Here is a 26378-nt window from a genome sequence, read left to right as displayed (position 1 = left end):
GATAACAGGTGTCTACAGGTGACTACAGGTGACTACAGGTGACTACAGGTGTCTACAGGTGACTACAGGTGACTGTGGCTCATGTAGTAAAGGTCAGTATGGACGTAAAGGGGGAATTGCAGCGGCTATAGATAGATTAAAAAGAATGGTCAAAACTTAGGCAGCAGAGACCGAGAGATCCCAACGTTCAGTTCTGGATCAAAACACATTTCCCATAATGCAACTCAATCGGTCTTTCATTAGACATTTATTAAACTTGACATCGTAGTCATGTCACTTGAGTAATTTTCTCAGATGTGACAAAGTTTCTCTAGAAACAGACAGCACATCAAACAGCTGTCTGCACACGCTCAGCAGAAACCAGAGGAGAAAACCAAAACACAGACATTCATCTGACACACAGACACGTCCAGTGATCCTTCAGGGATGTATTGATTATTGATTCCTGACACACATTCTTCTGTCACATCCTGGAGGTGAAGTCCGCTCTCCTGACCAGAGACCTGTTCACCTCAGACACAGAGCGACAACCTACACACACGCACACACACACACACACACGCACGCAAGAGTGTTGGTCCGAGGAAATGATTGACAGGTGGGCATTTCACTGTGTGTGCGTGTGTGTGTTACCTGACAGTGCCATAGCCAGTTGCAACTCCTCTTTGAGAAGTTCCAGGAGCTCAATAACTCCCTGTTCCCCCTGGAGACACACACACACACACACACACACACACACACAGACACACACACACACACACACACACACACACACACACACACACACACACACACCAGTTTTTCAGAAAGCAGTTTCAGTCCTGAACACATAAATACAGGAACCGTGTGTGGGCTAGTAGCTGTGAGTTGAGCTGTGACTGGGGGAGTCTCAGACCCCCCCCCCCCCCCCCCCCCCCCCCGACTGAGTCTGATGAGAGTGTGGCTCTTCACCTGACAGGCGAGGCCCCACAGCACCGGTCGACCGATGAAGACGGCCTTGGCCCCCAGAGCTAAAGCCTTCAGGACGTCCGTCCCTCGCCTCACTCCTCCGTCCAGGTAGACGTCACAGCGACCCTGCACTGCCTGCACCACCTCCTCCAACACATCCAGCTACACACAAACACACACACACTTACTAGCTGCCAATCAAAACAGCCACAAGGCTCAGCAGTAATCGTTCCTGATATAGACATACAGTATATAGATTATAGATCTTGTATTATCACAATATGTTTGATTTTCTCTGGACTACTATCAGAAATGGAGTCAGATTTGTTATTTCATAAAGAACAACACAGACACACACACACACACACACACACACACACAGACCGTAGCAGGAACTCCATCCAGTTGTCGAGCTCCATGATTGGACACCAGGATGCCACTGACTCCATGGTTCACAGCCTGCACAGCATCCTCACCTGAGCACACACACACACACACACACACACACACACACACACACACATACAGTCAGGCACATAATATCAATGTGTTTCTAAAAACAGGTTAAAAACAGGTTTGGCTCCATTTTGGTGTGTGTGTGTGTGTGTGTGTGTGTGTGTGTACCATTCAATACTCCCTTCACGATCACAGGCAGATGTGTGTGTTTCTTCAGCCAGCTGATGTCATCCCAGCAGAGAGTGGGGTCAATGGCTTTGGCAACATAAACAGCCAAACCACTGTCGTTTCCATAGTTACCCTCTGAGAAAGCCAGGGAGGCTGTGGAGAAGTTAGACATACTGAGGACACACACACACACACACACACACAAACACACACACAGACACACACACACACACAGTGAAGGGTTAGCATGGTCTCCATGATGGTATTTGGGAGATGTTGCTGTTGTGTTTGGTTCCTACCTCAGGTGTGGGGGCAGTTTGAAGCGGTTGCGCATGTCATCCCATCTCCTCCCCAGGTATGGCGTATCCACGGTAACAAAGATAGCCTTATAGCCCGCCTCCTCTGCACGGCGTACCAACGACAGCGTGAGCTCTCGGTCTTTGTAGATATAGAGCTGCAGCCACAGGACGCCCCCCCCATGCGCTGAGGCTGTCATCGCTGACATCACTTCCTCTATGGTGGAGGTGGCCCAGGAGCTCAGCATCATCCCTGTTCCCACTGCTCGGCATGCTGGGTAGCCACAGTATTAGTGGTATTATTATTAGTGTATATATATTTGTGTGTACAATATAAAACAAATGCAGATGAGTCCAGACATCCAGCATCTCTGAGTCCAAGAGGACGTCTGATCATAAACTGTTCCCCACGAGGAGAAACCCTCTATGGCTGCTGTTCCAACCTTTTCCACCTCAGGACCTGCTTGGAAATCTCAAAAATACAATACAAAGGCCAGTTCCATCTCTCTCTCTCTCTTCTCCTGATGCGGTTGGATGTTCTGACACGTTCTAATGTTGCAAAAACGCTGATCTTACAAAGGAGCACACATAAAATATGATGCACTGCATAATGTGATAACAGCAGAGAGCACATCATGAACCAATCATCAGATTTCCATCCATCCAGAAACAGGTTCGGCCAATCACAGGCATTTATCTATCAGGGGGCGGGTTTGATACGATGACTTACATCAACAACCAAGATGGCTGCTGTTGAGTCAGCTGTCATCTTTCTGTCACTCTGTGCTGCGTCACATGATTCTCTGCTCTGACTGGCTGCAGGTCTCTGGTCTGTGACCGTTGGAAGTCAGAGTGAACTGAGAGGTTCCAGACACGTTCACAAATAGAGGACCTATTATGGCCATTTTTTGGTGTTCATCATTTCATTCTTGATTTCTACTAAAATAGATTTACATGCTTTAATGTTAATTATTTTTCTTCTTCTGTACAACTTATATTGTACTCTATTCACCCTCTGTACTCTGTTAGAGCTCAGGGCTTCCCCTTCCTCGGTCTGAAGCTGACCAATCAGAGCCCAGTGTGGTCTGATTGGTCAGCTTGCCGACTACCATGGCAACAATACCTTTCTGCATGTCTTGTGTAAACAAACAGTTGCGGCGCTTCGGTTCTGCCTTATCGTTTTGAGCAAGAGTCTGATCGTGAAGCAGGAGATGACAGACCTGATCCACCTTCACCAGCTGGACTGGAGCTGAAAACAAGCGCACCCACTGTCCCGCGGCCGGAAGGAGGGAGAAATATTAAGCGCTGCGAATCAAGACGCTGGACATTCTGGAATGACATTATTCATAACTCGGAATACGTTTATGAAAAACCCATTCCATTTTTTATGTGTGGACACTTCCGGACTAAAGGAATATAAATAATGGAGGAACAGACGGACAGTGACAGGTAGCGAATCTCCACCGCTTCACCTCCTGCTGGTTTACGATGCCGGTAAATCTGAATGAATTAAACTTTAGTGCGCTTAGTTACTGAAAAATGAACTCAGAGGTTAAACTGTTTAATTTATCTGAGCTAACGAGGTACAAACATGTCAACACTGACAAACGTTTAAGCATTTATATCTTTGCTACGCTGCGAACTACAGAAATAACTCTTGTGAATATGAAGCGTCTAACTGTGCGTGGTGTCTGAAGAAGTCCTCCTTGAAGCTCGGGCTCACACTGTAATGTTTGGAGCAGTGGAGGGAACTGTGGAAAAATGAAGTAGATTTTGAACATGGTGTGTTTTCGGCATTGGCTGCAAAACTAAAGAAAAGTCTTAATTATAAGTAGTTATGTGCTGTGCCTTGTGTGGGGGTGTCCAGCTTGCAGGTGGGCTGCACCAAGAAACGTACTGACGTCAACAGGAGTAGGAACTAATGTCTGGACCCCCAACGAGGCGTTTCATACAGAAGAGAAAATTGGGTTTGAACAGAGTTACTCCCTTTGGTGTAAACTTTGATCCTTGTGACTCCACCATTTACATGCACAGAAACCTAGATAACACACTGTAAGAAAGGAAATCTAGAAAAGAACTACAACTAGAAAAGCATAATAGGTCCCCTTTAATTTGCCATACCTTTGTGTGTGTGTGTGTGTGTGTGTGTGTGTACCTCTTGCTGTAGCTGTTTCCCCCTCAGGATGAGCCATCCTCTGCATGGCTGTGGCTGCAACACACAGAGGCATACTGAGCCTCTGTCCCAGCACAGAGACAGACAGATCCACTGAGGACACATCCCTCAACACCCGGGGGACAAGATACCACCTATATACACACACACACACACACACACACACACACACACACACACACACACACACACACACACACACACACACACACACACACCACACACACACACACACACACACACACACACACACACACACACACACACACACACACGAATCTGACATCAGAATGCCTGACCACACACCTGTGTGAGCTGTAGTAACTCACACTACAGACTTCTCTGTGTGTAGCTAACATCATGTACTGACATGTCACACGTGTTCAGTCGTCACATAGATCATTTTGGAGCTTCCCCACCAACAGTAAAGTCTGTATAAGTCTGTTTGAATTTGTTAAAACTAAATGATGTCATAAATAAATTGCTCTCCTGATTTACTTTTAGCATCAGAATGAGCAAAGTTTTGAAAAACATTATCCAATGATGCCAAACAGTCAGTTTAGTAACAACTGTGTGCCTGTGGCTCAGGATGTAGAGCGGGTCGTCCACTAATTACATGCTCGGTGGTTCGATCCCCGGCTCCTCCAGTCTGTATGTGGAAGTATTCTTGGGCAAGATACTGAACCCCCGTTGCCCTGATGGCTGTTCCATCAGTGTGTGAGTGTGATGCATGAATGTGAGTGTATTGTAAAGCGCTTTGAGTGGTCAGTAAGACAAGTCCATTTACCATAACTCAGGAAGGGAGCGGAGGAGAATGAGCAAATATAGAATTAAAACATAATCCTTCATTGTACTGAAACCAGTTGGCCCTAGCAACGGTCCCACGGATGCACCCCCCCACACCAGTATATAAGGAAAGTTTTTTCTTTGTCTGTTGGTGATTTTTTAACATAGGATGACTGCTTGTGTAACCTGAAGCGCTCGTGGAGGCTCCTGCACTGTGCTGGACTGAACTGTTACCAGAGCAGATCAGACATTTGTTTACATGCAAGTTGCAGATAAACTCGCATTGAGTGAAACTCCCAGAATCTGTGTGCTAAAGGAGTCCTTGTCTACGGTTGTTTCTGTGGAGCCTCAAACAGTCAGACTGGGAACCTGATTTAATTTCAGTTGTAAGAGGTGCAGCTTTAAAACCTGAAGTTTGCCGAGGTCACAAACAGCACAGTGAGCAGTCACAGCTCAGCAGGCCCCTGAGTCCGTGTTACTCTGGAGCCGGAGGTTCGATGCTGGAAACGCTGTGTGTGTGTGTGTTTTACCTGTTGAAGGCAGCCACATTGTCGCCCAGTGTCTTCTGCTCATCAGCCCCTGAGCGGTAGTAGTCATATACAGCTTTAGGAAGAACTTTCCTGGCTTCCTTCTCAAAGTCCGACACACACACTCGTTGCTCCGACATGTCCGTTCACCACAACACCCGAGGCCACTCACTGTCTCTCACACACACACAGTGCAGAGCAGTGTAATCATTAACCTGCCGCAGGCCTCTTAGTTTTAATCAGGACTTCTGAGGGAGTCTCAGCTCGGCTCAGTTTACACAAGATAATGTTGTGTTAGACCACAACAAACCCAGAGGATTGTGGGTATCATGGCTGTGACTCTGAACCACCTGGACCTTTATACCTGTGTGTGTTTAGACTGTGGTTAGATCATGACAAGGTGCTGGCTGCAAGTTATCTTTGACCCCTCGTGTTAAAAGTTAATTCAAGACAACAGTGTGTGCAGCCTAGTGAGCTGTGTAATGATCCACTCAGGAGGGACAGAGTCAAAGCTGCTGATGATGATTCTTCATCTCTTTAGTGAACAGGAGGATTCCTGCCTGCGGCTGTAGGTCTGCATGTGTCCTGTACTGTGTCAACCATAATGTGATGGACCTATGCCAGTAGACTGTGCATAAATGTACATACGTTAGATTCTGTTTCCTCTAAATGGCAGTTTGTCAGTCAAGTGCTTTGGTCCACAGGTGCAGATCGAAAACAAAGGTTTTTTTGTTAATGACTTTGTACGGAAGCCCTGAGAAGCAAGTGATTTCTTTTCTAGAAGAAAAAGGAAAAAGAAAAACTTCACATTTAAAACAAAAACAAAACAACAAACCTAAGAAGTGTTTCTTTTTGTAATACTGATTTTGGCCACAAGAGGCTGAAGAGCGTCACTTCCCCAGACTGAAAGCATTCATGTTTCCTTCTAGGTGATTTTTAATTCTTCCATTCACAATAAACACAACGTACATATGTGTGTGTGTGTGTAAGTTGTGTGACATTTCTGTTCTGTTCTTTCCTTCCTCAGAAATGGATTTGGATCTGTGAAGACTTTCAGCCAAACACTTAAGAATTTAGCTGAGAAAATATAAGGAGAATAAAAGTCCACGAGTGATGAGCTGTGATGGAAGAATGGATCACACATGACATGAATTGTTATATTTATTGATTTAATTAACTTATTCGTTTCATTATTTTCTTTATATTTATTTCAAACTTTTCATCCAGACACCTCGAGGGCGACTTCTCCCATGGAGCTGCATGCTCTCATGTGCACCCTGAGATCCAGTAAAGAGACAGACTGACAGTAAACACTTACAGCTTGCATCTCTCTCTCTCTCTCTCGCTCGCTCTCTTTTAACCCCCTAGGAGTTTTTTTTCTTTATTCTGAGAAAAAAAAAAAAAAAAAATCACTTGCCTCTCTGGGCTCGTTATCACAGATGAAAAAAACAAACAGAAAATGTTCTTGTCAAAAAGAAATCTTTCAGAGCTTCTTTACTTTTGTTCACCTCTTAAAATCTTACAACTCAAACAGTCCAATAAGGAAATTCACAGCTCACACTGAGTCCATAACCTGTGACCATCAGTCACAAGAAGAAATTAATGTATTTTAAACTAAAACTTTATCTTTAATGCCTCCTTTGAAAGCTGAAAAGATTGAAGCCCCTAACAAATTTTTATCATCTTGTAAACTGGTGAACACCGGAGAACGGATCTAAAGAGTCTGATCGTTAAATAAAAGTCAACTCTGCTCAGTTCCATGTTTATTTGTCATTTAACAAAATCCAATAAAAGCTTTAAGAATTAACATTTTGCACCATCACCAAAAACATAACTTCTCCCACTAAAAAGGTAAAACTAGAAAGTCAAGGTTAATAAAATGCAAGCGTCGGGGAGGGGGGGGGGTGAATACATAAGGTCAGCAACAGCTCATGACAGGCAGGTGAAAAAAGAGAAGTCTACTCTACAGAAGATCGTCACAAAGCACAAGACTAAAGATACACACTGAAGAAAAGAGTCAGACTGAGGCTCTCCCTCGTCTGAAGTGTCCCTCCGTCCAAAACTAGTCCACATGACAGGACGTCTCAGTCTGATCCACAAAGAGCCTCCTGAAACAACTCCACTCAACAACCTTTTATTAGACGTCTGACAACACTCACAGATGTTTATCAATCAAAGAACAGTTTGATTATTGATTCCACTTTAATTTCTTCTCATTTCAGGGTTCAGCTGGGTGTCAGTGTCTCCTCCACAACGCCGTCAAACCTACGTTCCCATTGTTCACGCCCATCCATGTCACCCACTGGCCAATCAGAATCAAAGCCGTCAAGGAAAAGATTAGAGAAAAACGAGTGTGGCCGTGTAAACGCCCCGTCCACCTGAGCTTTAGCCCCGGTGAAGTCCCACCCACAGCGTGTCAGCTGTGTGCTTCAGAGGGAAGCCGCTCACTTCCTACTTCATCCTGCCCTCAGGTGGAGTTTGATTGGCTCAACAGGATGCAGTGATGTTTATGGGTACAACTTGATAGTGAGCTATGCAGGTGAGGGGGGAAGGTATCTCCAAGTCGAGGGTGAGAAGGCCTTTGCCCTCCTTCCCCCCTCCCCCATTCGGCGCCGCTTTGCTCGGTCAAACCCCAGAAAGGAAGGCGGGGCCGCAGGCCCACTAAGCGTTGTGTTGGCCCGATCGCCGATGGTTGGGGGAGTGTGGTTGCAGCGGTGCTACGAGGTCGCTGCCCCAGTTTGGGTGCCCAGGAGTTTGGGAGGGCGGACGAAGCATCCGCTTCCCATTTCCTCCCCCCAGTGTGGCCCGGTGCTGCTGTTCCGACACCCCAGACCCGCTGGACGCTGGTGAATCTCCAAGCCTTCGCTGGACCAAAGACATGAAGCAGCATAGCGTTCACACCCAGGCAGTCCAGCCCTCATACAGCTGGGCCAGGTTGTCCATGTTGGTGGCCTCCTTGATGACGAAATCCACCTGCAGCCAAACAGCAGGAAATGATTTACAGCCTGTGTCAGGTCAGCGCTGTGAGCTCTGTGACAACTGTAATGATACTTCAGTTTTAAATCACACTGCTGCTCTTTATGACTGATGTTATGATCTGACTGATTGTTGATTAACTGACTGTTAATCTGTGATTGACATTGAAGACTGACATTGAAGAATAAATCCGTCTGAACTGACTGGTCATGTGACTGAACAGTCAGTTCAACTTCGTGTCTTAAGTTTATTCAACTTTTCTCAAGTTCAGTTAGTTTTACATTTTCAAAACGAATAAAGTTAAACTATAAGACTGTGTTGATTCAATTACAGAGGTCTATAGAAACTGAACTGAGACTAAAGGTTTTAACTAATTTACAAGTGAATTAATAGTTTATTAAAAGTTTATTTAACGAGAAATGTTTGTTTTTAATAATTAAAAAGTTAACTTGTCTTCACAGATTCAGATAGTTAAAAAATTTTAACTAACTTTTTTATATTAAAACAAATAGTTTACTTTATTTATTTATTTATTTATTTTTTTACAGTGACCAGTGCAGTAAGGATTAAATAAGTCATTTCCAGTGTAGTAAAAATGTATGTAACTGCAGTGGACATGGACACTGTTGCTCAGACCGATACGATGGTTGATGTGTTTGGGATGAAGTGTGTGTCGTGTCACCTGCTCTGTGGCGCTCATCCTCCTGTTGGGATCGATGTCTCTGCCCTCCAGCTTGGCTTTCACTCTCTTCCACACACTGACCGCATACGAGTTCCTCTCCTGGACGGCTGCAACACAGAGAGGAGCAGGTTCAGAGCAGAGCGCTGACACTGCACCACCGTCAACATCACTCATTCTTTCACTCATTCTCGCTGCTCTTCATTCAAGTGTGAATCCATTAATGCAGTACTGCCAGGTGAGCAGGTGAACTACTGGATCAGATCAGAGAGAACGGTTCTCTTCAAACAAACAGTTTGCTTTGCATTAGACACATGTAGCTATGGTAACTGGACACAAACATGGTCACGCCTGTAGCCTCAAAATGCTTACTTAAAAATGCATGACAAAAATGAGAAACATGTCAGTGACAAACTAATAAACCTGTTTATCTAAAACACTGCTCTGCACGTGTGTTTTTAAAATATCATTGAAAAGAATTTTAAGGTCATGAGATGCTTAAAGTGACAGCTGGATAAATCCTGAGGGTGACACATGCACGAGGTCTGTAGTGTGTGTTATTCAGATGTATTGTGTAATAACAGGACTTCCAACCTCGGAGCGGTCAGAGGGAAGAGAGTGGAGAACCGTACCTCGTCCTGTCTTGGGGTCTCGTACGGCCCTCTTGGGGCTGGGGTTGAGGCCCTTGCTGTTCATCAGGAGAGTGCTGGGTGGAGTGTCGTTGGGGGTCCCGAGGTTACGTGGCAGACCCTTGCGTGCATTCTGGGACATCGAGTCTGGCTGGGTCTTCACCCCACTGCACCTCACAGCTGGAGTCAGAGCACATGTGATGTGGTGTGAGAAAAAACAGTTGTCTTATAAAATGTTATATTTCTAGTTATGCTCATTCTTTTCAGCAGGATTCATTAAAAATCAGCTCCAGAGCCTCTGCTGCACTAAATATCTGACTGGTCACATCCTTCTGTCTGTTTTCTGTCACTACAATAATCTCAGAACAACTTCTTCTCACTTATCAGTTATCAGAATAACTGAGTATCGCTCCCCATTAAGTTTGGGAATATAAAGCAACTGACAGCCGAGCTTCTGAATCAGACGCTCTGATTGGCTGTGACAGTACCCAATGGAGCCAATGGGAGTGTCCAATTCACTGATGTGACTCTAGACATGAGAAACGATTGGCGAACACACAGAGAGAAAGCCAGGCAAACGGTGAGACTCCAATTTTTTTAGATTAGTTTCAGGTCTTCACAGAGGATTTTATGAGAACATTAAAATGTCAGAGCAGTCAAACTGCTCCTGCAGGGGTTTGACATGTTTCTGTGGATGTGACACTTTTTCTTGCTGTGAAAACTGTTCACCTCAACTGAAAAGAGATGCTGTACTGAGCTGAAAAGGAAGCTGCAGTGTCGCTACAGCCACCTGTCAAGACTACAGGGGTGAGGGGGTGAGGGGGTGAGAGGGTGAGAGGGTGAGAGGGTGAGGGGAGATTGTGTATGTTGCTGTAAGTTGGTACCTGCTGCGAAGCTCGTCTGTGCTGCAGAAACAGGACTGGCACATTCAGTGTCTCTGTCTGTCACCAGCGGGGAGGCGAAGCCCACCAGGCCATTATACACACTGCAGAGACACACACACACAGGATTAATATAGGGTTTATGTGGGGAGATGAGAAGGGTGTATGAGTGTGTGTGAGTGTGAGCACCTCTGGCTCTGGGAGTGCAGCTCCTTCAGGGTGGCTGGAATTTCCTCCAGGAGCTCGAGCTGCTCCTGGTTGCGGGGCTGCCCGCTGGCTTGGACCACGGTGAACAAGACCAGCTGGATGTTGTCCTGCCACGCTTTATACTCCAACAGGAAGTGACGCACGCTGCCCTCATACACCACCTCTTCACCATCTGCGAGCGCCGCCTCCTCGTCCTGTATGAGTGATCACAGAGACTGTTACAGCCGACAGACTCAGGATCAGGATCTGAGACTCACTAAGTATCCAGACGCCTTCATTTTTTGCACTTTACTGATTTAAAGATTAAAGTTGATTAGATTTACTTTTTGCATCGCACACACACACACACACACACACACACACACACACACACACACACACACACACACACACACACACACACACACACACTGACAAGTGCGAGTTGAATTAAAACAGTGCAGATGTGGAGTTGCTGGGTCTTGTGTACCTTCGCCATGGCCCTCAGCAGGTGCTTGACGTCAGCCAGCTGGCGGTTGTGGTTGGACAGAGTGGCTTTAATGGAGTCGACCAGGAGCTGCAGCGTCTCTCCACAGGACTCCAGCTGCTGCTCCCGCTCTTCCTGAGCTCTCCGCTCCACGCTCAGCTCCTCCTCCAGCTGCCTCTGGGCACAGCTCAGCCAATCAGGACTGCCGATGGGCAGGTCCAGCAGCGGACTCTGTAGGGATGACAAAGAACTTAAAGGCACCCCGTGGAGTTCTTTTTAATGACATGCAGCAGTGTGTGAGAGTTACTGAGTTGCTGAAGAGTAACACGTGTGTTACACACTCTATAGAGGTCAGAGGTCAAACGCACCAGTCTGTGCAGCAGCTGGAGCTCCAGTGGCGACACGGTGCTGCTGAACTGAGCAGCGTAGGAGCAGGTTTGCTGGCAGCGCTTCAGGAGCTCAAACAGCGCTGCATCCATGTTGAGGGCCTCGGGGGACCGGGTCCGAAGGCCTTCAAAGTTCAGGATGGTGGAGCACAAGAAGGTGACCTGGAACAACACAGCGAGAACTTTTCTCTAGCACTGGTCATCTAGAAAGTGCTGTGGCTGGAGAACGAGTCCAGTCACTGAAGTTTTAAAGATGGGCCCTCTCTCATCAACATGGCAGCCATGTTACCTGACTGGTGCGCTGGTTCTCTCTCGCCACCACGCCGCGTCTCTCCCTGATGGTCATCTCAAAGTCCTGCAGGACCGGGGCCAGTGCTGGGTTGGCTCCACCAGCCCATTTCAGACGCTGCTCGATGCTGGCCTCCAGAGACGCCAGCTTCTCCTGAGACAACAGGAGCCAAACAGAACAGGAAGTGGACTTCAAATCACAGCGCAGGTTAAAGAACGACTTGGGGAAATTTCCTGAATAAATAAAAGCTTAACGGAGATCAAGATCTTTTCTGACAGAGAGACTTCATGACAAATTACGTATACATAAGTCACTTAATCAATGCATTATATATCTCTGAATATGTGACAAGGATGAGTGAAGATGTATGAAGATGCTGGAGTGTTGCCTTTGACAGATGATTACATGATGCAAAGAAATGATGATTAAATGCTTCAACCATATCTCTTACTAATAATTGACAGGATTAATTTCTTGTAGGAATTCATTTCCCTCTGAGGAGGCACAGAGACGAACAGATTTAGCTTTGATGACATGTTTCTTCTGCTGTCAGTGTTTTATTAGGTGTTTTTATTCTGTGTTAGATGTTTATATTAGAGTTGTATGTAAAGAGCTTGACTATCAGCAGTGAGAGTAAACATATTAGAAAATACTGTGGTGCTGAGTCCTGGTCTAGAAGTTATTCTGATGTTAGAGTGACATAAATCGCTGAGGAAACCAAATGAACGTGTAAATATAAATAAAATTAACAAAAAATATACTTGGCAGTTCAATTAATAGATTAAATATGAAAAAAAATCACAGTAATTAAAAAAAAATTAAGTTTATTTTTGATGTCTAAGAGCAGTACGTTGGAGGAATTAATGACATTCAGTGTTACTACGTCATAATTCAAGTCCACTGGAATTCAGCCCCTTCGTAGCATTCATGGACTGGCTCCATAGGACAAAAAAATGATGTAAAAATTCAACCTGCCAAAAAGGAATGACATCCAGTTCAGATGTAATGTGTCACATTTTGCATCAAATCCAACAGCTGGATTAAATTAATACACCATAAACTTTCTTCTTTAAAAAACTGACTGGATTTGAGAGAACTTGATGGGCCCTGTGGAGCTTTCTCCCATCATGTTATCTGTGTGAGGTCTAACAAACAGTCTTCATTAATCATTTGAAAAGCTTTAAATTCAGCATTGTTTACATATGTTTTTACCAGTTTGTTGTTCCTCCCCCCCTGCCTGTTGTTGGCACATTGCTGTATATCTGGATGTGTCATACTGTCTCCATAGAACCGTTACACTCTCAGCGTTGGACGCCGATGAGCTATAAATGATACTTATATCATTAACAAACCTATTTCCTTTGATGCAACAACCAGAAAACACCCTGATAAAGCACATGATCAAAAAAGGCAAAAAAAAACTCCAGTATGGTAGCATGTCTGGGTGAGGATGTTTGATTGGTGGATTAAACACAGGTTTATGTGTGTTGTGTGACACTGACCTGGATGCCGATGATGGCTCCCTCATCCTGACTCAGCTTGTACAGCTTCTTCTTCATGTTGCTGAGGATGACAGAGCGAGGAGGGATGCTGACGCTCAGAGGCTGATTGTTGGGGCTCAGCACATCCTCATGCTGCCACTGGAGGTGGAGGACAACAGGAACATGTGGTGTTACACCCAACTAATACATAACCTTTATTACACACATGACCCTCAATAATAACCCAACTCACAAATGTATCATGTTGTATTCACTGTCAATGAGCCACTGACACAAAGAAGTGAACAAATCAAATCCTGCTATTATCTATGGTTCTTTAAATCAACAGTGTTGGCCAGCTGGTCAGTCAGTACATACTACACGCAGACAGAATTTTTATAGGAAGGTGAAATTAATGACATCCCAGTCTGTGAAATCCAGCCTATCAGAACCCTCCTCACATTCATCTTTGTGTACCTGGAACATGGCGATGTGCAGCTGGCTCCTCTGCAGACTGGCCTTGGCAGCCTCTAGGTTGGCGTCCAGCCTCCTGAGCAGGTCCACCTTCTTCCAGGCTGTGTCGTAGGAGGAGGCCAGCACCGTGGCTCTGTTCAGCAGCAGCTGGGAGACCCGACCTGAAGCCAGGCTCTGCTCCACGGCCTTCTTACAGAGCTCGTCCAGAGACACCTGCAGAGCCAGACAGAGAGGGGTTCAGAGGTCAAGATGAGGTACGGGTCAGATACTGACTGATGTGTTTTCGAACACTGAAACAGTAAAAGTGTCTCTGTGCCTCTAACAATTATTCATATTGAATGGTATATCAAACTTTCAGTACAGTAATGATAATACTTTAACCAGGCTCTGTCGCATTTCACTCCCATGTGAGTGAAAGTGTAAATATGAAGAATGTGAAAAATGAAGCAGGATGCGCTATGGAAGATAACTGTGTTCTTACACATGCCTTCAATCTATTTGGCTGACAACCATCAGTGATGATTAATTAGCCAACATCTGAAGAACTGCACACGCACACGCACACACACACACACACGTCGTACCTTGCTCTCTGCACCAAAGTCTTTTGCCTCCACCTGGGTGACGACGTCGAGGCCGAGGGCCGACAGCGTGCTACAGAGGGCCAGACCCAGGGCTTGGCTGGGCAGACCCATGAGCATCTGCCGAACAAACTCTGCTGTGAAGGCCTTGATGGGGCGGGTCATCTGTTCCTCACTCACCACCGCCACACCTGACCCCGTCGCACTGGGCCGCCGGTACAGCGGCTTCCCCAAACCAACCGGTCCATTTGTGGGCAACAGGTCCTCAGCTGAGGGACAGGTACCTGGACACAGGTGATATGTTACGCATTTGTGAGACAGCAGGCAGGAACGTTTGATCTGGTCTCAAAGAGCAGGAGTGTAGTGATAACATTTTATGGAAGGATCAATAACATTAACATATGGTCTTCCACAGCTCTTGTGAGTGGTTATCAGGCAGTCACTATGAGTGTCTGAAAGAACCTGATGTGTTCATCCTGAGGGCTTCACCTTATGTGGCAGAGCTCTTACCAGACAGAGTCTGAGCAAAGGAGGAGCACAGCCTGAAAAAGTCCCGGATGGTCTGCAGTCTCTTCAGGAAGAAGACCTCCTCCATCAGCTGCCTCTGGTTCAGGCTGTCAAAGAAGTGGAGCTGTGTGCCCCGAGCCTCCCTCAGAACATCCACTTTCCTCCAGGCTGACGGCACCTCCAGAGAACTCAGCTGAGGACAAGGAGGAACAGAGGAACATGGGATGACAGAGTGTTGGGAACCACAAATAACCTTTCGTTACCCAGGAAATGATGCTGACAATCACTCACTGGGCAAAGCAGCTGTGTCCCTCTGTGCTATACGTCAGTGTCAACATTTAGATAGTTTGTTTATTGTATTCATTTTAAATTGAAAATCAATTAATTAATTACACTGAAGAAAACTGTTTGTTTTCTTTTTTCTGACAGCATAACTGTTACTGTACTGCTAATAATTTTGTTCACTGGGCCTCCTTCAAAATAAGAGTTCGCTAAGTCTGAAAATCTCATTTCAAAACATTCTTTTAAGTCCAAAGTCCTTGAAAAGTTCTAGAGTGGATGATAAAAGCTTTTGAGTGTGACAAGGAAACTGGACTTAAGTTACCAACAACTGTTAAATGATGCATCTGTGTGGTGTTCTGAGGGTCTCATGGGACCTTTAAAAGAGGAGGAGGGCTAACATAAAAAACTAGACTGAATTCAAAAGAATGGAAAACATGAAAGGGACCAGAGATCCAAGGAAGGAGAACCTGGGTGCTACCTTCTCTGTGAGTTGTCCAAAGGCTGTCTCCAGCTGTGTGAACATGCCGTCAAAGGCCACCAACAACATTTGACCTGCAGACATCTTTGGTGTGTCCTGTCCTGGTCCATCCATGCTGCGGGGCTGGATCAGCTCAGAGTACTGAGCACGCAGCATCCTGAGCACAAACACACAATTCAAACATCACACATGCTGCGGATTCATGTAAAAGCCATGTTGATCTGCAGTGTTGTAGGAGCCGCACAGACAGTGACCCATAGAGCCACAACAGGCCAGGTAAACAAACAAACTGGTCTTTAAACATTTGCTAAGAGTTAGTTAAACCAAGTCAATGACATGTATCATCATATAATCCTCGCTGCTGCTTACCTGGAGATGTGGAGGCAGTGGTTGTGTCCGTCATGGTCCAAGCCTGTGGTGGCCTGCAGACTGTCTGCCAGGCCCTGCAGGCCGAGACCATCAGAGCTCTGCTCCACCAGCTGCTCCAGCTCGGCCAGCATGGACTCCAGGGTGGGCTCTCCTTTGATCATACAGCGCAGAGCCTCTGGGAAGATTATCTGACGGAAGTTGGTGTTCAGTTCCTACAGTGAACAAGGAGACACGTCAACATACTGACACATTTACACACCCATAAAAACATTTCAAAGTGTTTCACCCAAAAGATAGGCTGCTGTGGGGCTCCACCTACCTGCAGGCAGGTGTACACAGTGTTGGCCAGGTACACGGCCTGGGTGGTAGCTGAGGGTGCAGGCAGGTCCAGGTCATGGGGCAGCAGTGGGCAGCGTTGGAGCAGTGTTGCCAGGGCACTGACATTTCCAATCATGCTGCAGAGCTCCTCCAAAAACCACGCCCCGTCCCGAGACGTCAGGTCGACCAGCTGCTCTCCAGCGCTGGCCGCCGCCCCCTCCATCACCAGGTTCCTCCTTGAAAAAAAATAAAAGATGGTGAGTTCTTTCTGTTCTTCTATTAATCCACTTACCAGAAGCACCACATTTCAAACATGAGGTCTAAATGCGATGTTTAAGGTTTCAGACATACAGCAGTTACTAAAATATACATTGAGATAGATTGCATCACTGACTATTTTCCATTAGTCTGAGTGGGCAAACAGTGAAACGGGGACTGAAAGATGTTTCAACCTGCAGAGTGTACAGAGGGCAGAGGTGATGATTCCAGCCAGGCTGAGGGAGCCGGGCTCTCCGTTCTCCCGGAGGAAGACTGTGATGCAGTGTTCGATCTCCTGCAGCTGCTCCTCACAGGCTGCTGCTGTCGTACCCTCAGCCTTCAGTCGCTCTGCCTGGTGCATCACGCGCTCATTGGTGTCGGCCACCTGGTGCTGCAAAGTCAGCTCCACACTGGACAGGAACTGGCAAGAGGCTGCAGGAGGCTGGGGGGCAAACAGCACCTCGTATCTGTGAAGGAACGGGAAACAAAGCTCAGCTGTGGGAATGATGAATTACATAACGAGCTTCACATGATGTTACTGATTAAAAAAAGTTAATACGAATATAGTCATGGTGTCTGTGGACTAGCATGAAGAACCACGACATCATGTTTTTTGTAATTACGGTGAATCAACCTCTCAGTAACTGCAACAGGGAGACCGTGTTGCTTAGTAACAGCTACAGAAAATAACAGCCTTTCAGCCATAAGAGGATGCAGAGCAGAGGCTGCACAGGGCTAAACCCCTGAATGTTTTCAGCTGTTTCAGAAACTACTGTCAGACAGAACCTATGGCCCGGGGCCTGTAACAGTTTATATGCAGGGCAAGGTGACCAGTCACTGGTCCATCAATCAACTCGACAAGTCAACTTATTAAAAGACAGTCGCTCTTCTTTCTTTAAGAACAGAGTGGACATTGGATCTGAATACATCACTGATATGATTTGTCGATGTAAATTACAATTCAGATACTGTAAATCTACTCATCATAGTATTTAGACTCAAAATGTGACTGTTATTGAGGCCTTCATCTCATATAGCAGTTTAATGTTTCATGTTGGCTTGTTATGAGATACATGAGATGTACTTGTAGCCAGCTGCGTTGAGCTCAACAGCTACAGTCATTTCTGAGACTGTTTAAAGTTTAGCATCTACTACCAATGCTAATATAAAAATCTGAAAATACACTTTCTCCCTGTAACCACTGTTACTGTGTGGCGTTTAGCTGTTTTCAGTAAGAAAACACATGCACTACTTGGTCACCACAACAGACTGGCTGCTTATTAACTGCTTATCACAGGTTCCAGTGTTTGTGCCCAGCACAGACCTTTCTGTTTCAGCTGCTCAGTGACTGTACTGAGTAACACCGACACTAGCTAACATCAACTGTTACTGTATCTGACTGTCTAATGTTGAGTGCAGTGGGTTTTTAACAGGCAGTCGTTTCTTGATTAAATCTTCCAAGTAGAGATAAAATAAATCCTGAAGTGTGTGATACTGAAGTTAGTTATTTAGTGTTAGCTACTTCCTAAACTCACAGATCACCTGGAAGGATGCGTTTGATTTATTGTTCCCATCCTCGCCAAATCTGTGGACTGCCTCACTATTCAAGACACTGGACACTAACACATGGTATTCTTTGCACTAAACCCAGTTCATAGTGCTGTAGGAAGCGATGTAAAGCACTGATGGAACAGAACACAGCCCTGCCACTCCCCTCTCCTTTGTAGTCTTGTCACTGGAGCATCAGCAGGGAGAGTTCCCAGTGAACAGCGTTTATGTCCTGACAGGCCACTAAAATGGATAAAGTAAACAGTAAAAAGGGTCTTTTTAGATGGTATGCCAGAGAGGAGAGCTGCAGTTCCTTACTGTCTGTAGATGTGCTGACAGTGCTCCACTGTCATGTCTCTCATCAGTTCCTCCAACCATGCCTTCCACTGGTGGGCTCGGTGGAGCAGCAGAGTTGCCCGTGGGTACAGCAGAGCCACTGTAGCATAGCTGTGCAGCTGCTCCAGGCAGCCACGCAGAGCCCCACGGCGCTGCTGCAGCAAGGAGCTCAACTCTGCCTCCAGGCTCTCGCACTGGCTGATCAGATGGGCCTGGCCCGCATTCTGCAGGAAGGCTGTAGCTGGGACATAGCTGGGAGGACCTTGAAGAACCAGAGAACCAAAAACAAGGTGTAATGCAGCTAAAATGCTCCATGTGGCATCTTAACAGGAAAATTTGACCAAATTCATTTACAGCCATTAAATTAGACCTGAGAAAATAGCAGCCTTCACATCACCTTCTACACTGCAGGGAGCTCTGATTCTGCTCTCTAAAAGCCAGTGAATATCTTTGTCAAATGTCACAAATTTCTTTTCGATCACAATCCACGTTTTACCCTAAATAAACCTAATTATCAGCCAATGCTAACTAGCTAATTAAATACATCATATCCAGAAACAGAGTAACAGTATTTTACATAAAACACAAGAAATGCTGCAAAAATAAAACTTCATTTGGAAATGATTTTTAACCACTTTATCGTGCTTGCATCATTTCTAGTGGGACTAACCCAGATCTATGGGACTGCTGATGTCCTGCAGCAGGCTGGCCAGCTGGGTGGCTTCCAGATTGGAGAATGCAGCCTGGTACTGGGAGATCCACTGGTCCAGGTCTGCCAGCTTGCTCTGGATGGCCTCCTGCACAGTCCGCTGCCGCGACTGCAGCTGTGTATGTTCAGAATACCTATGAGGAGGGGAGGTGGATGAATGAGCTGGGAGGGGTCACTGACGGTCTGATGATGATGATGATTCTCTTGACTGTTCCAAAAGTTAACTAAGCTTTTCACAGGGACACTAATTGATTATTATAAATGCAGACATCTCATTCTTTGTAAATATGACTTCTCAGTGCCAGACATCATTGTGCTGACTCAGACCTTTGCTCCAGTGTGAGGATGAGGTGGTCTGGGTGGTTCTCTGCCCCCTCCAGGAACGTTATCTCCTCTTGCAGCTTGGCTTGTAGTTTCTCCCCCTGGCACAGCAACTCCTGCAGGACCAGGTACTCCTCCACGGCTTCCTCCACTTGTGGCAGCACCGCCAGCATCTCGTCACGATTTTTAAACCAGTTCACCTGCACACAGTCCACACAATCCACCAGTCAAACACTTTGCTTCTTTTTTTGTGTGCAGGTTTTTAATACCGCTTCAGTTCTCTGGTGTTACAGTAGCTGCTTGTTTCATTTCCCAGGATTTGACCATAAGCTTGTCCTAACCTTGACCCAACAGTCTGCACGTTCTTACACTAATACTGTAAAACAATAAAGCCAGCAACAGCATCATTTTCACCTCCTGAATTTGCATCATCATATGTACAATTAGACAAAACTGAAATGTGCCTCTGATGCTTTAACTTAATGAAATGAAATGTTAAAGGAATAAATAAGATAATAATTAACCTCAGGAGGAAGTCCATCACAGCAGAGTTGTACAACATTCACTAACAGACTGACAGGCTCGACTCCCGTCAGGACCTCACCTTGATCTCAGCCACCCTGGAGGAGAAGAGGGAGCGTGTGATGTCTCTCTCCATCTCCCTCTTGCTCTGCTTGCTGTCAGCCTGTTGGCCTCCTCCTCCGTACACTGCACCAGCAAAGCCCACCTCCCCCCCGGCAGTCCAGTCCACCAGGGGATCATAGACGAAGGCCTCAAGCAGGGTCAGTAGGGTCTCCCTTCCCCGACGCATCATTTGAACCACCTGAAATGACACACCTGACTTCAGCAAAGGAAACTTTTTTCCTTTTTTCCAGAACACTAACTGCTCCTCCTCCAAATGGTTGTACAGTTAACTCGTGAACTGTGAACATATATACACAATTCAATATGAATGTAATGGGCCTCAGTGAAGGGAGATGGGGCACTAACCTGTTCACAGGACAGCCTGAAGATGCCCTCCACCCCTGTGACTCCCAGGGCAGTCTCAATGTTGTGGGTCATCCTGAACGGGACCTTCTCTGGCACCCGCAAGCTCTTACCTAGAGATAGAGAGACACGCACACACACACGCGCACTTAAAGCCACACTAAACTGTAGAACCATAGGCAGCTCAACAGATGTGTTAAACACAGTCAGACACATGATTATCATCCACAGGACAATACAGAGTTAATATGTTTGGTTTTTAATGTCATTTGTCTGCACACTGACCTTTTTCAAAGCAGACGTTGTAGTCAATGTGTACAACCTCTCCAGTGGTCATGTCAATCAACACATTGTCAAGGTGACGGTCGCCAAGGCCAATGATATATCCCACCATGGACATGACAGCAGTGGATCTGGCGTAGGACTGCAGCAAAAAGAAAAGGGACATCAATCAAACACAGAGTGGATGACTGTGAAAGTCTCGATGCTTCGCAACATCCCACAACGTCGTGGTTACCTGAGTGACTCTCCACCACTCACTGGGAGTGGTGCAGGAACACCACAACTCCTTGGCCAGCAGGTTGGAGGGCGTGGCCTCCATTAACTCTTTCAGCACCTCCTTCATGACACTGAGGGGCCAGTCACGTCGCGTCACATCTAGACTGAGCCCCACCGCCTTCAGAGCTGGTCCAATGCGGCTGTAGTAGAGCTCACTGGGGCGGGGAACTGGAGGCACTGGCTGCTGTTGGAAGGAATCCTGGGCCTGGTCAGGAAAAAATAACAAAAAAGTAAATTTAACTCTCACAAAAAAAACATTAAATTACAATGGTGGGGTTGCAACAGGAAAGGTGGCCAGAAAATATCCTGTTTGACGCTTTAAAGTGCAGCATCGTACAGAGGAGAACGTCACCTTCTGAGCCTGCAGCACAGCCTCCCTCTGCTGCCAGCGCTTATAGAGGCCAAAGAGTGGCGTGGCTCCGTCCACCCACTGGATCAGTCCTGACCGGGTTCCCAGGGGGGTGACGGAGTAGTGGCGGGCGTGGAAGTGAGGCTGCTCCTGTTGGTTGATCTTGGTGAACATGGTGTTGACAATCGACAAGAACTGCATGATGCGCTCGTCCAGATGTAAATCCTCCAGACCTGAGAGAGACAAGAGTTTGATCACTACTGAATCAGGCGAGAGGTCAAACATTCAGGGAGAAAAAATGTATTTGAATTCATTTTAATTTAGAACTTGCTTTCTGTGTGATGCATGGGGGGGGGGGGGGGCAGAGCTATATACACAACTGGTCACAATACATCTCATGCCATTGAATGCTACAGCTCTCTAACACACACCAAAGCTGACCTTCTGTGTTGGGATTGAGTCAGAGGTTTGGAAGTTTTTAGTACACATTCTCACACCGAATCATGGCGAGTTATAGAAAAGGTTGGACACAAAATTCATTCACTCATTTATGAATTCCCACGCTCTTTGCTGTGAGCTGCTCTCCTACCTTTAAAAAGGTAAGGGTAGTTGCGTCCATCTGAGCCCAGGAAGAAGAGCTTCTTGGGCTTGGTCTTGGTGGGTAGGATGGTGATGGTGTTGCCGACGCTCTGTATGGTGACGGCGTCTGACGCAGACACCTCTCCTGGCAGGGCCATCTCTGTCGTGGTCATAGACACCAGGCGAGGACTGATCTCATCCAGGTGGAGCAGGTAGCTGGCTCGCTTCTGAGCACGCTGCTGCAGGCTCATCATGATCTGGACCACACACACACAAACACCATTTGGGTCAAATGGTTCTGTCTGAAATCCTGAGTGAATCAACACACATACAGATGTATACAACCACACACCTGTTTGAAGGGGAGCCAGCTGCTGGCAGGGTTGGCGGGGTTGGCAGGGTTTCTCAGGCGCTCCAGGGCAGTTGTGATGGCGTCCCCGTAGGTCTGCTGGAACCAGGTCTCATGTGGTGTCTCTGCTGGAGCTGCGGTGATGCTACAGACGTGATCCAGGGCAAACACCACGGGACGCATCAGAGCCGAGTGCTTCTCACGCATGATGGCAATCTTCTCATCCCTGCAGCACAAGAAAGAGTGTCACTCAAACTGTAAGTATAATGGAGTCCACATTTCATGAGAATCCGATGCACAGGCTCAGACTACTTGGCTCATTTTTTGAAAATGGTGGGAAAATCTGGCAGTTTAAGAGCAGAAGACCAACAGAGCAAAGATGCAGAGAGATTGACATGACATACACTTGATTATTGTAGCGTCACCTGCTGGTGGACATGTAACTTTTGGTGTCTACATTCTGAACAGAATGTGCAACAGCTTTTAAAGAGAAACAGAGTAGGTGAATCTCACCTGCGCAGTGTGTTGTTGTTCTGCACCCTCTTGACCTCATCCTCCAGCTGTTGGATCCTGCGTAGGACATGCATGTGTTGCTGCTGTAACACGCCCAGCCACAGCTCGTCCCACAATAAGGTGACTCTGCGCAGCTCCCCCACCAGCTGCTGCACCTGCTCAGCACACAGGACTGGTTAGCAGTTTGGAAAGACTGCAGTGTGAGTCTGATCAAAGAGCCTATGTGGTACACTCGACAGATGATTTATTTTCTATGATGATTAGGCCTCTTCTCAAGAATGTGTCGGGGAAGACACACTGTTTGATTGACAGCTTCCTCATTCTAAGTTTTAGTATATTAGGACAGGGCAACTTCTACCTTTTTATATAATCAGCTAGTACTTCTTCTACATAGATGGATTATAACTAATGATAACTGTCAGGGCAGAAATACACCAAGCTGGGAGTGAATTTTAAGAGCGCCCTCTGCTGGAACACAAGGCAAAATTCTAACTGACTATATATTCTGAATTCAAACAGGTCATTACAGTTTGAATATAAACATTTAAAAAAAAAAAAAAAAAAACACATCCAAACGAATGTTTGAATTTTGAATAAAGGTGAGAGCCCTAATGTAAACCTTATTAAAGTAAAACCAATCAAATGTTGTTGTATAATAGACATAACAGATGGTCACACTGAACCAGACTGACCTGATCCGCAAATCAAAGAGCCACAGACTTTAACATTCAGCTGCTCACCCTTTTATCTAACTTACAAACTCCTGAACTCATGTTATTCTGCACCTTCATTTGGTGAACGAATCAAAAACGCTCATGCTAATGTCAGATTCTGAACTACACTGCTGCTCAGATGAAGCCTATTAAACAGCTGTAAAGCTACCTGCCAATGTCACTTCATGATGCCGCATCACTTCTTACTCTTCAGTAACACTAACAGCGTGTTCTGTGCCCGATATGTAGCTACAGCACAAGTTTGTTTACTTTGTCACTTGCACTGTGACAGCCTGCCAGCTGCTGTCAGTCAAACACTGACAAACCCTTCTACCTCCGGTTGTTTCCTCCGCCAACCAGCCAAGTTGCAGGAAACATGGTCACAGTCTCCTCTTCCTGAGTTACAGTGTTGAATAATGGCCGGAAGTGCTTTTACAGAAGATTAAAATGTCACAGTGAAATTGACCTTTAACCATTTGGATATAAAATGTTATCACCTAATTGTATCCTTGTAGACATTTTGGTTAAACTGTGTCAAAGCCACAGCCAAAAACGTGTTTTGTGAGGTCACAGTGTGAGAGAAGTGATGAAATTCCCTCTGGGTGTTCCTGATATATTGTGTTCAGAAGAACTGTGACCTTGAACTTTGACCAGCAAAATCTAATCAGTTTATCTTTGGGTCCAAGTGAATGTTTGTGCCAAATCTGAATAAGGTCTGTCACGGTGTTTCTGACATATTGTGTCAAAAAGAATGTGACGGACAGACAGACAACCTGAATACAACATGCTTCCGGCTCTGACTGTCGCTGGTGTGGAGGAATAAAAACTATCAACAATACATTCCCAGAAACATTCCCAGAAACTATCTATATAACAAGTAGCATGAACTCACTGTGTGGTGCTTTTATTCTGCTCTGTGTCATTTTTGACAGATGAGGTTGTGACATGATAAATTAGTGTTGGAGTCTGACTGTGTGCAGCCTCGTACCTGAAGCACCATGGTGGGGTTGGCTAAGGACAGCTTCTCCACAATCTTGCTGTAACAGTCCTGCATCATGGCTTGGTCTTGGCTGGAGCAGAAGGTCGGCAGCTCCTCTGCAGTTCCCTCCTGTCCTCCGCTCTCTGGCTGCTCCTCCTCCTCTTCACCCAGGCCCTCCCCCTGCATACTGCCCAGGAAGGTGGGCAGAGCTGATGGCAATTTGCTCCCTGTCAACACATCAATCAATCAAATCCAAGGCATTTTCATTTTTACTGGCATCACCGATCATTTCCGTTTTCATTAAGGTCACAAAACTCATGTTTTCACTTCGATGTAAAACCACATTGTGTGTAGTTTTTACCAGAGGTTTATCTATTCCACTGAAGTTTGAGTGAAGAGATGATGAGAATAAATGACTTCTAATGGAATAAATGAGACGTGTCCAAGACTTTCAGATGATGACTTTCAGACATCTTAAGGAATAAAAAAAGAAAACATACCTGCGTTCTGAGCCTCCCCTCCCAGGGAGAGTGAGCCCACAATGGCTGGATAGAGGATGAGATGAGGGGAGTCCTGGGCCACTCGACACAGCAGGCTGCAAATGCTCTGCCGGATGTAGGCCTCTGGATGGTTGAGGCGGGAAAACAGCTGGGGGATGATACCTGAGAAAGACACAGTTTTTTTAGCACCAAAGTGTCAGCTGAAAACAAAAGGTGACTGTGCATCTGTGGTTACAACCCCCAGACTTTGGAAGCCCTGCCCGAGGAGATCAGGCCCCAGTTTAAATTTCCTTGTTTTAACATACGTATTTGTAATTTCTCCCTGTTATACTTGCCTTGCTTATCGACACGTTGCCTCTCTTCTGTCTTTTATTGCTTTGCTTTGTTTTTATGTTTATACAGCACTTTGTAACTCTGTTTTGAAAAGTGCTCTATAAATAAAAGTTATTATTAGTGGCAACAGTCAGGTTATGTTGGAAGAGAACTAGTTTGTATGACGTGTTGTGCGACCCTGTCGAGAGCTCATAGGTAGCAGGGTGAAAATACAGAGTGGCGGGAGACAAGATAATCGTTCATATATATGGGGAAAGCAACACACATTTTCAGTCTCTCCTGGAAAGGCATTCATTGTGTTGCATTGAAAAGTGATAATAGTAGTGTAACAAATGCAAAAGAGACAATCTCCTGGTCAATCCCTGCATGAAGAGTGTGAGAGTTTTAATTTAAACTCTGAATCTTAAACGCTCAACATCAAGAGAAACCCACTGGGAATGAACCTGCTTCTTTAGCAGTGTGACATACCCCTCCAGGGTGCTGTTGGGGTTGAGGCTAGGCCCAGCTCAAGCCCCTCCCTCAGTTCACCGGCATGCTTCACCAGCAGACGGAGGAGACGCAGGGTTGCCATGACGATCACATCATCATTGCTCTGTTTGTTGTTGTGACAGGACAGCAGGAGTTTAGGGTCATCCTCATCTATAGGGACCTAAAACACACAACAGACAGTCAGCTGACTGCTTCAGTCTTCAGGTTGGTAAAGTGGTGCTCCGAGTCTCACCTGTCCTGCATTCAGCTTGAGGAAGGTGAAGTAGGCTTGGCAGGAGACCCGGTAGAGGCCGAAGATGCGGTCCACCACCCGCCTCCAAACCCGGATCAGACCATCTGTGACGGCCTGGCCCGCCTCCCCCAGCCAGGGACATGAAGCGGTGAGCTGCCGCCAGATCACGTCTACCATGTCGTCCTCATCGTCTTCCTGCTGTAGAGCCATGTCTTCATCCTGACACACAACAGAACAGTAGAGTCAGAACAATCTGTGCTGCACAGGG

At 46.1% G+C, this 26378-nt stretch overlaps 2 protein-coding genes across 2 annotated transcripts in view; both read right to left on the bottom strand.

Moving 5' to 3' along the window:
* Positions 1-228: 228 nt before the first annotated feature.
* hao1 (hydroxyacid oxidase (glycolate oxidase) 1) lies at positions 229-5579 on the bottom strand. Its single transcript, XM_056401697.1, has 8 exons — positions 5358-5579; positions 4024-4175; positions 1872-2142; positions 1573-1745; positions 1333-1424; positions 952-1110; positions 634-703; positions 229-531 (listed from the first exon to the last, which is right to left on the bottom strand). Exons 1-8 carry the CDS (start codon positions 5492-5494, stop codon positions 464-466), a joined length of 1122 nt encoding a protein of 373 aa, XP_056257672.1. The 5' UTR covers positions 5495-5579; the 3' UTR covers positions 229-463.
* Positions 5580-7104: 1525 nt separating this feature from the next.
* Positions 7105-26378, bottom strand: part of smg1 (SMG1 nonsense mediated mRNA decay associated PI3K related kinase) — a 44838-nt gene continuing 25564 nt past the window's right edge. The window contains exons 34-64 of the mRNA XM_056400986.1: positions 26111-26329; positions 25858-26038; positions 25057-25218; positions 24566-24783; positions 22865-23019; positions 22355-22577; positions 22013-22259; positions 21427-21656; positions 21034-21279; positions 20802-20940; positions 20520-20629; positions 20134-20352; positions 19536-19729; positions 19170-19342; positions 18482-18761; positions 16810-17082; positions 16359-16593; positions 16040-16251; positions 15671-15827; positions 14914-15103; positions 14407-14687; positions 13826-14035; positions 13370-13507; positions 11868-12020; positions 11561-11740; positions 11196-11423; positions 10709-10920; positions 10523-10623; positions 9642-9818; positions 9013-9119; positions 7105-8327 (exon numbers count right to left, since the gene is read on the bottom strand). Coding sequence (XP_056256961.1) covers positions 8250-8327; positions 9013-9119; positions 9642-9818; positions 10523-10623; positions 10709-10920; positions 11196-11423; positions 11561-11740; positions 11868-12020; positions 13370-13507; positions 13826-14035; positions 14407-14687; positions 14914-15103; positions 15671-15827; positions 16040-16251; positions 16359-16593; positions 16810-17082; positions 18482-18761; positions 19170-19342; positions 19536-19729; positions 20134-20352; positions 20520-20629; positions 20802-20940; positions 21034-21279; positions 21427-21656; positions 22013-22259; positions 22355-22577; positions 22865-23019; positions 24566-24783; positions 25057-25218; positions 25858-26038; positions 26111-26329 — 5928 coding nt within the window. The 3' untranslated portion in view covers positions 7105-8249. The remainder of the gene's footprint in view (positions 8328-9012; positions 9120-9641; positions 9819-10522; positions 10624-10708; positions 10921-11195; positions 11424-11560; positions 11741-11867; positions 12021-13369; positions 13508-13825; positions 14036-14406; positions 14688-14913; positions 15104-15670; positions 15828-16039; positions 16252-16358; positions 16594-16809; positions 17083-18481; positions 18762-19169; positions 19343-19535; positions 19730-20133; positions 20353-20519; positions 20630-20801; positions 20941-21033; positions 21280-21426; positions 21657-22012; positions 22260-22354; positions 22578-22864; positions 23020-24565; positions 24784-25056; positions 25219-25857; positions 26039-26110; positions 26330-26378) is intronic.

This window comes from Seriola aureovittata, chromosome 17 (assembly GCF_021018895.1).
Source record: "Seriola aureovittata isolate HTS-2021-v1 ecotype China chromosome 17, ASM2101889v1, whole genome shotgun sequence".
Classification (NCBI taxonomy): Eukaryota; Metazoa; Chordata; class Actinopteri; order Carangiformes; family Carangidae; genus Seriola; species Seriola aureovittata.
This window is presented reverse-complemented; position numbering and strand designations above follow the sequence as displayed.

Bases quoted from the DNA above. Each gene is read 5' to 3' on its own strand.
- hao1 (XM_056401697.1), bottom strand. From the start codon at position 5,494: ATGTCGGAGCAACGAGTGTGTGTGTCGGACTTTGAGAAGGAAGCCAGG. The intron at 4,176-5,357 runs GTAAAACACACA...GTGTGTATATAG, and splicing joins AATGTGGCTGCCTTCAACAG to GTGGTATCTTGTCCCCCGGG. The intron at 532-633 runs GTAACACACACA...GCGTGTGTGTAG, and splicing joins ACTGGCTATGGCACTGTCAG to GTTGTCGCTCTGTGTCTGAG.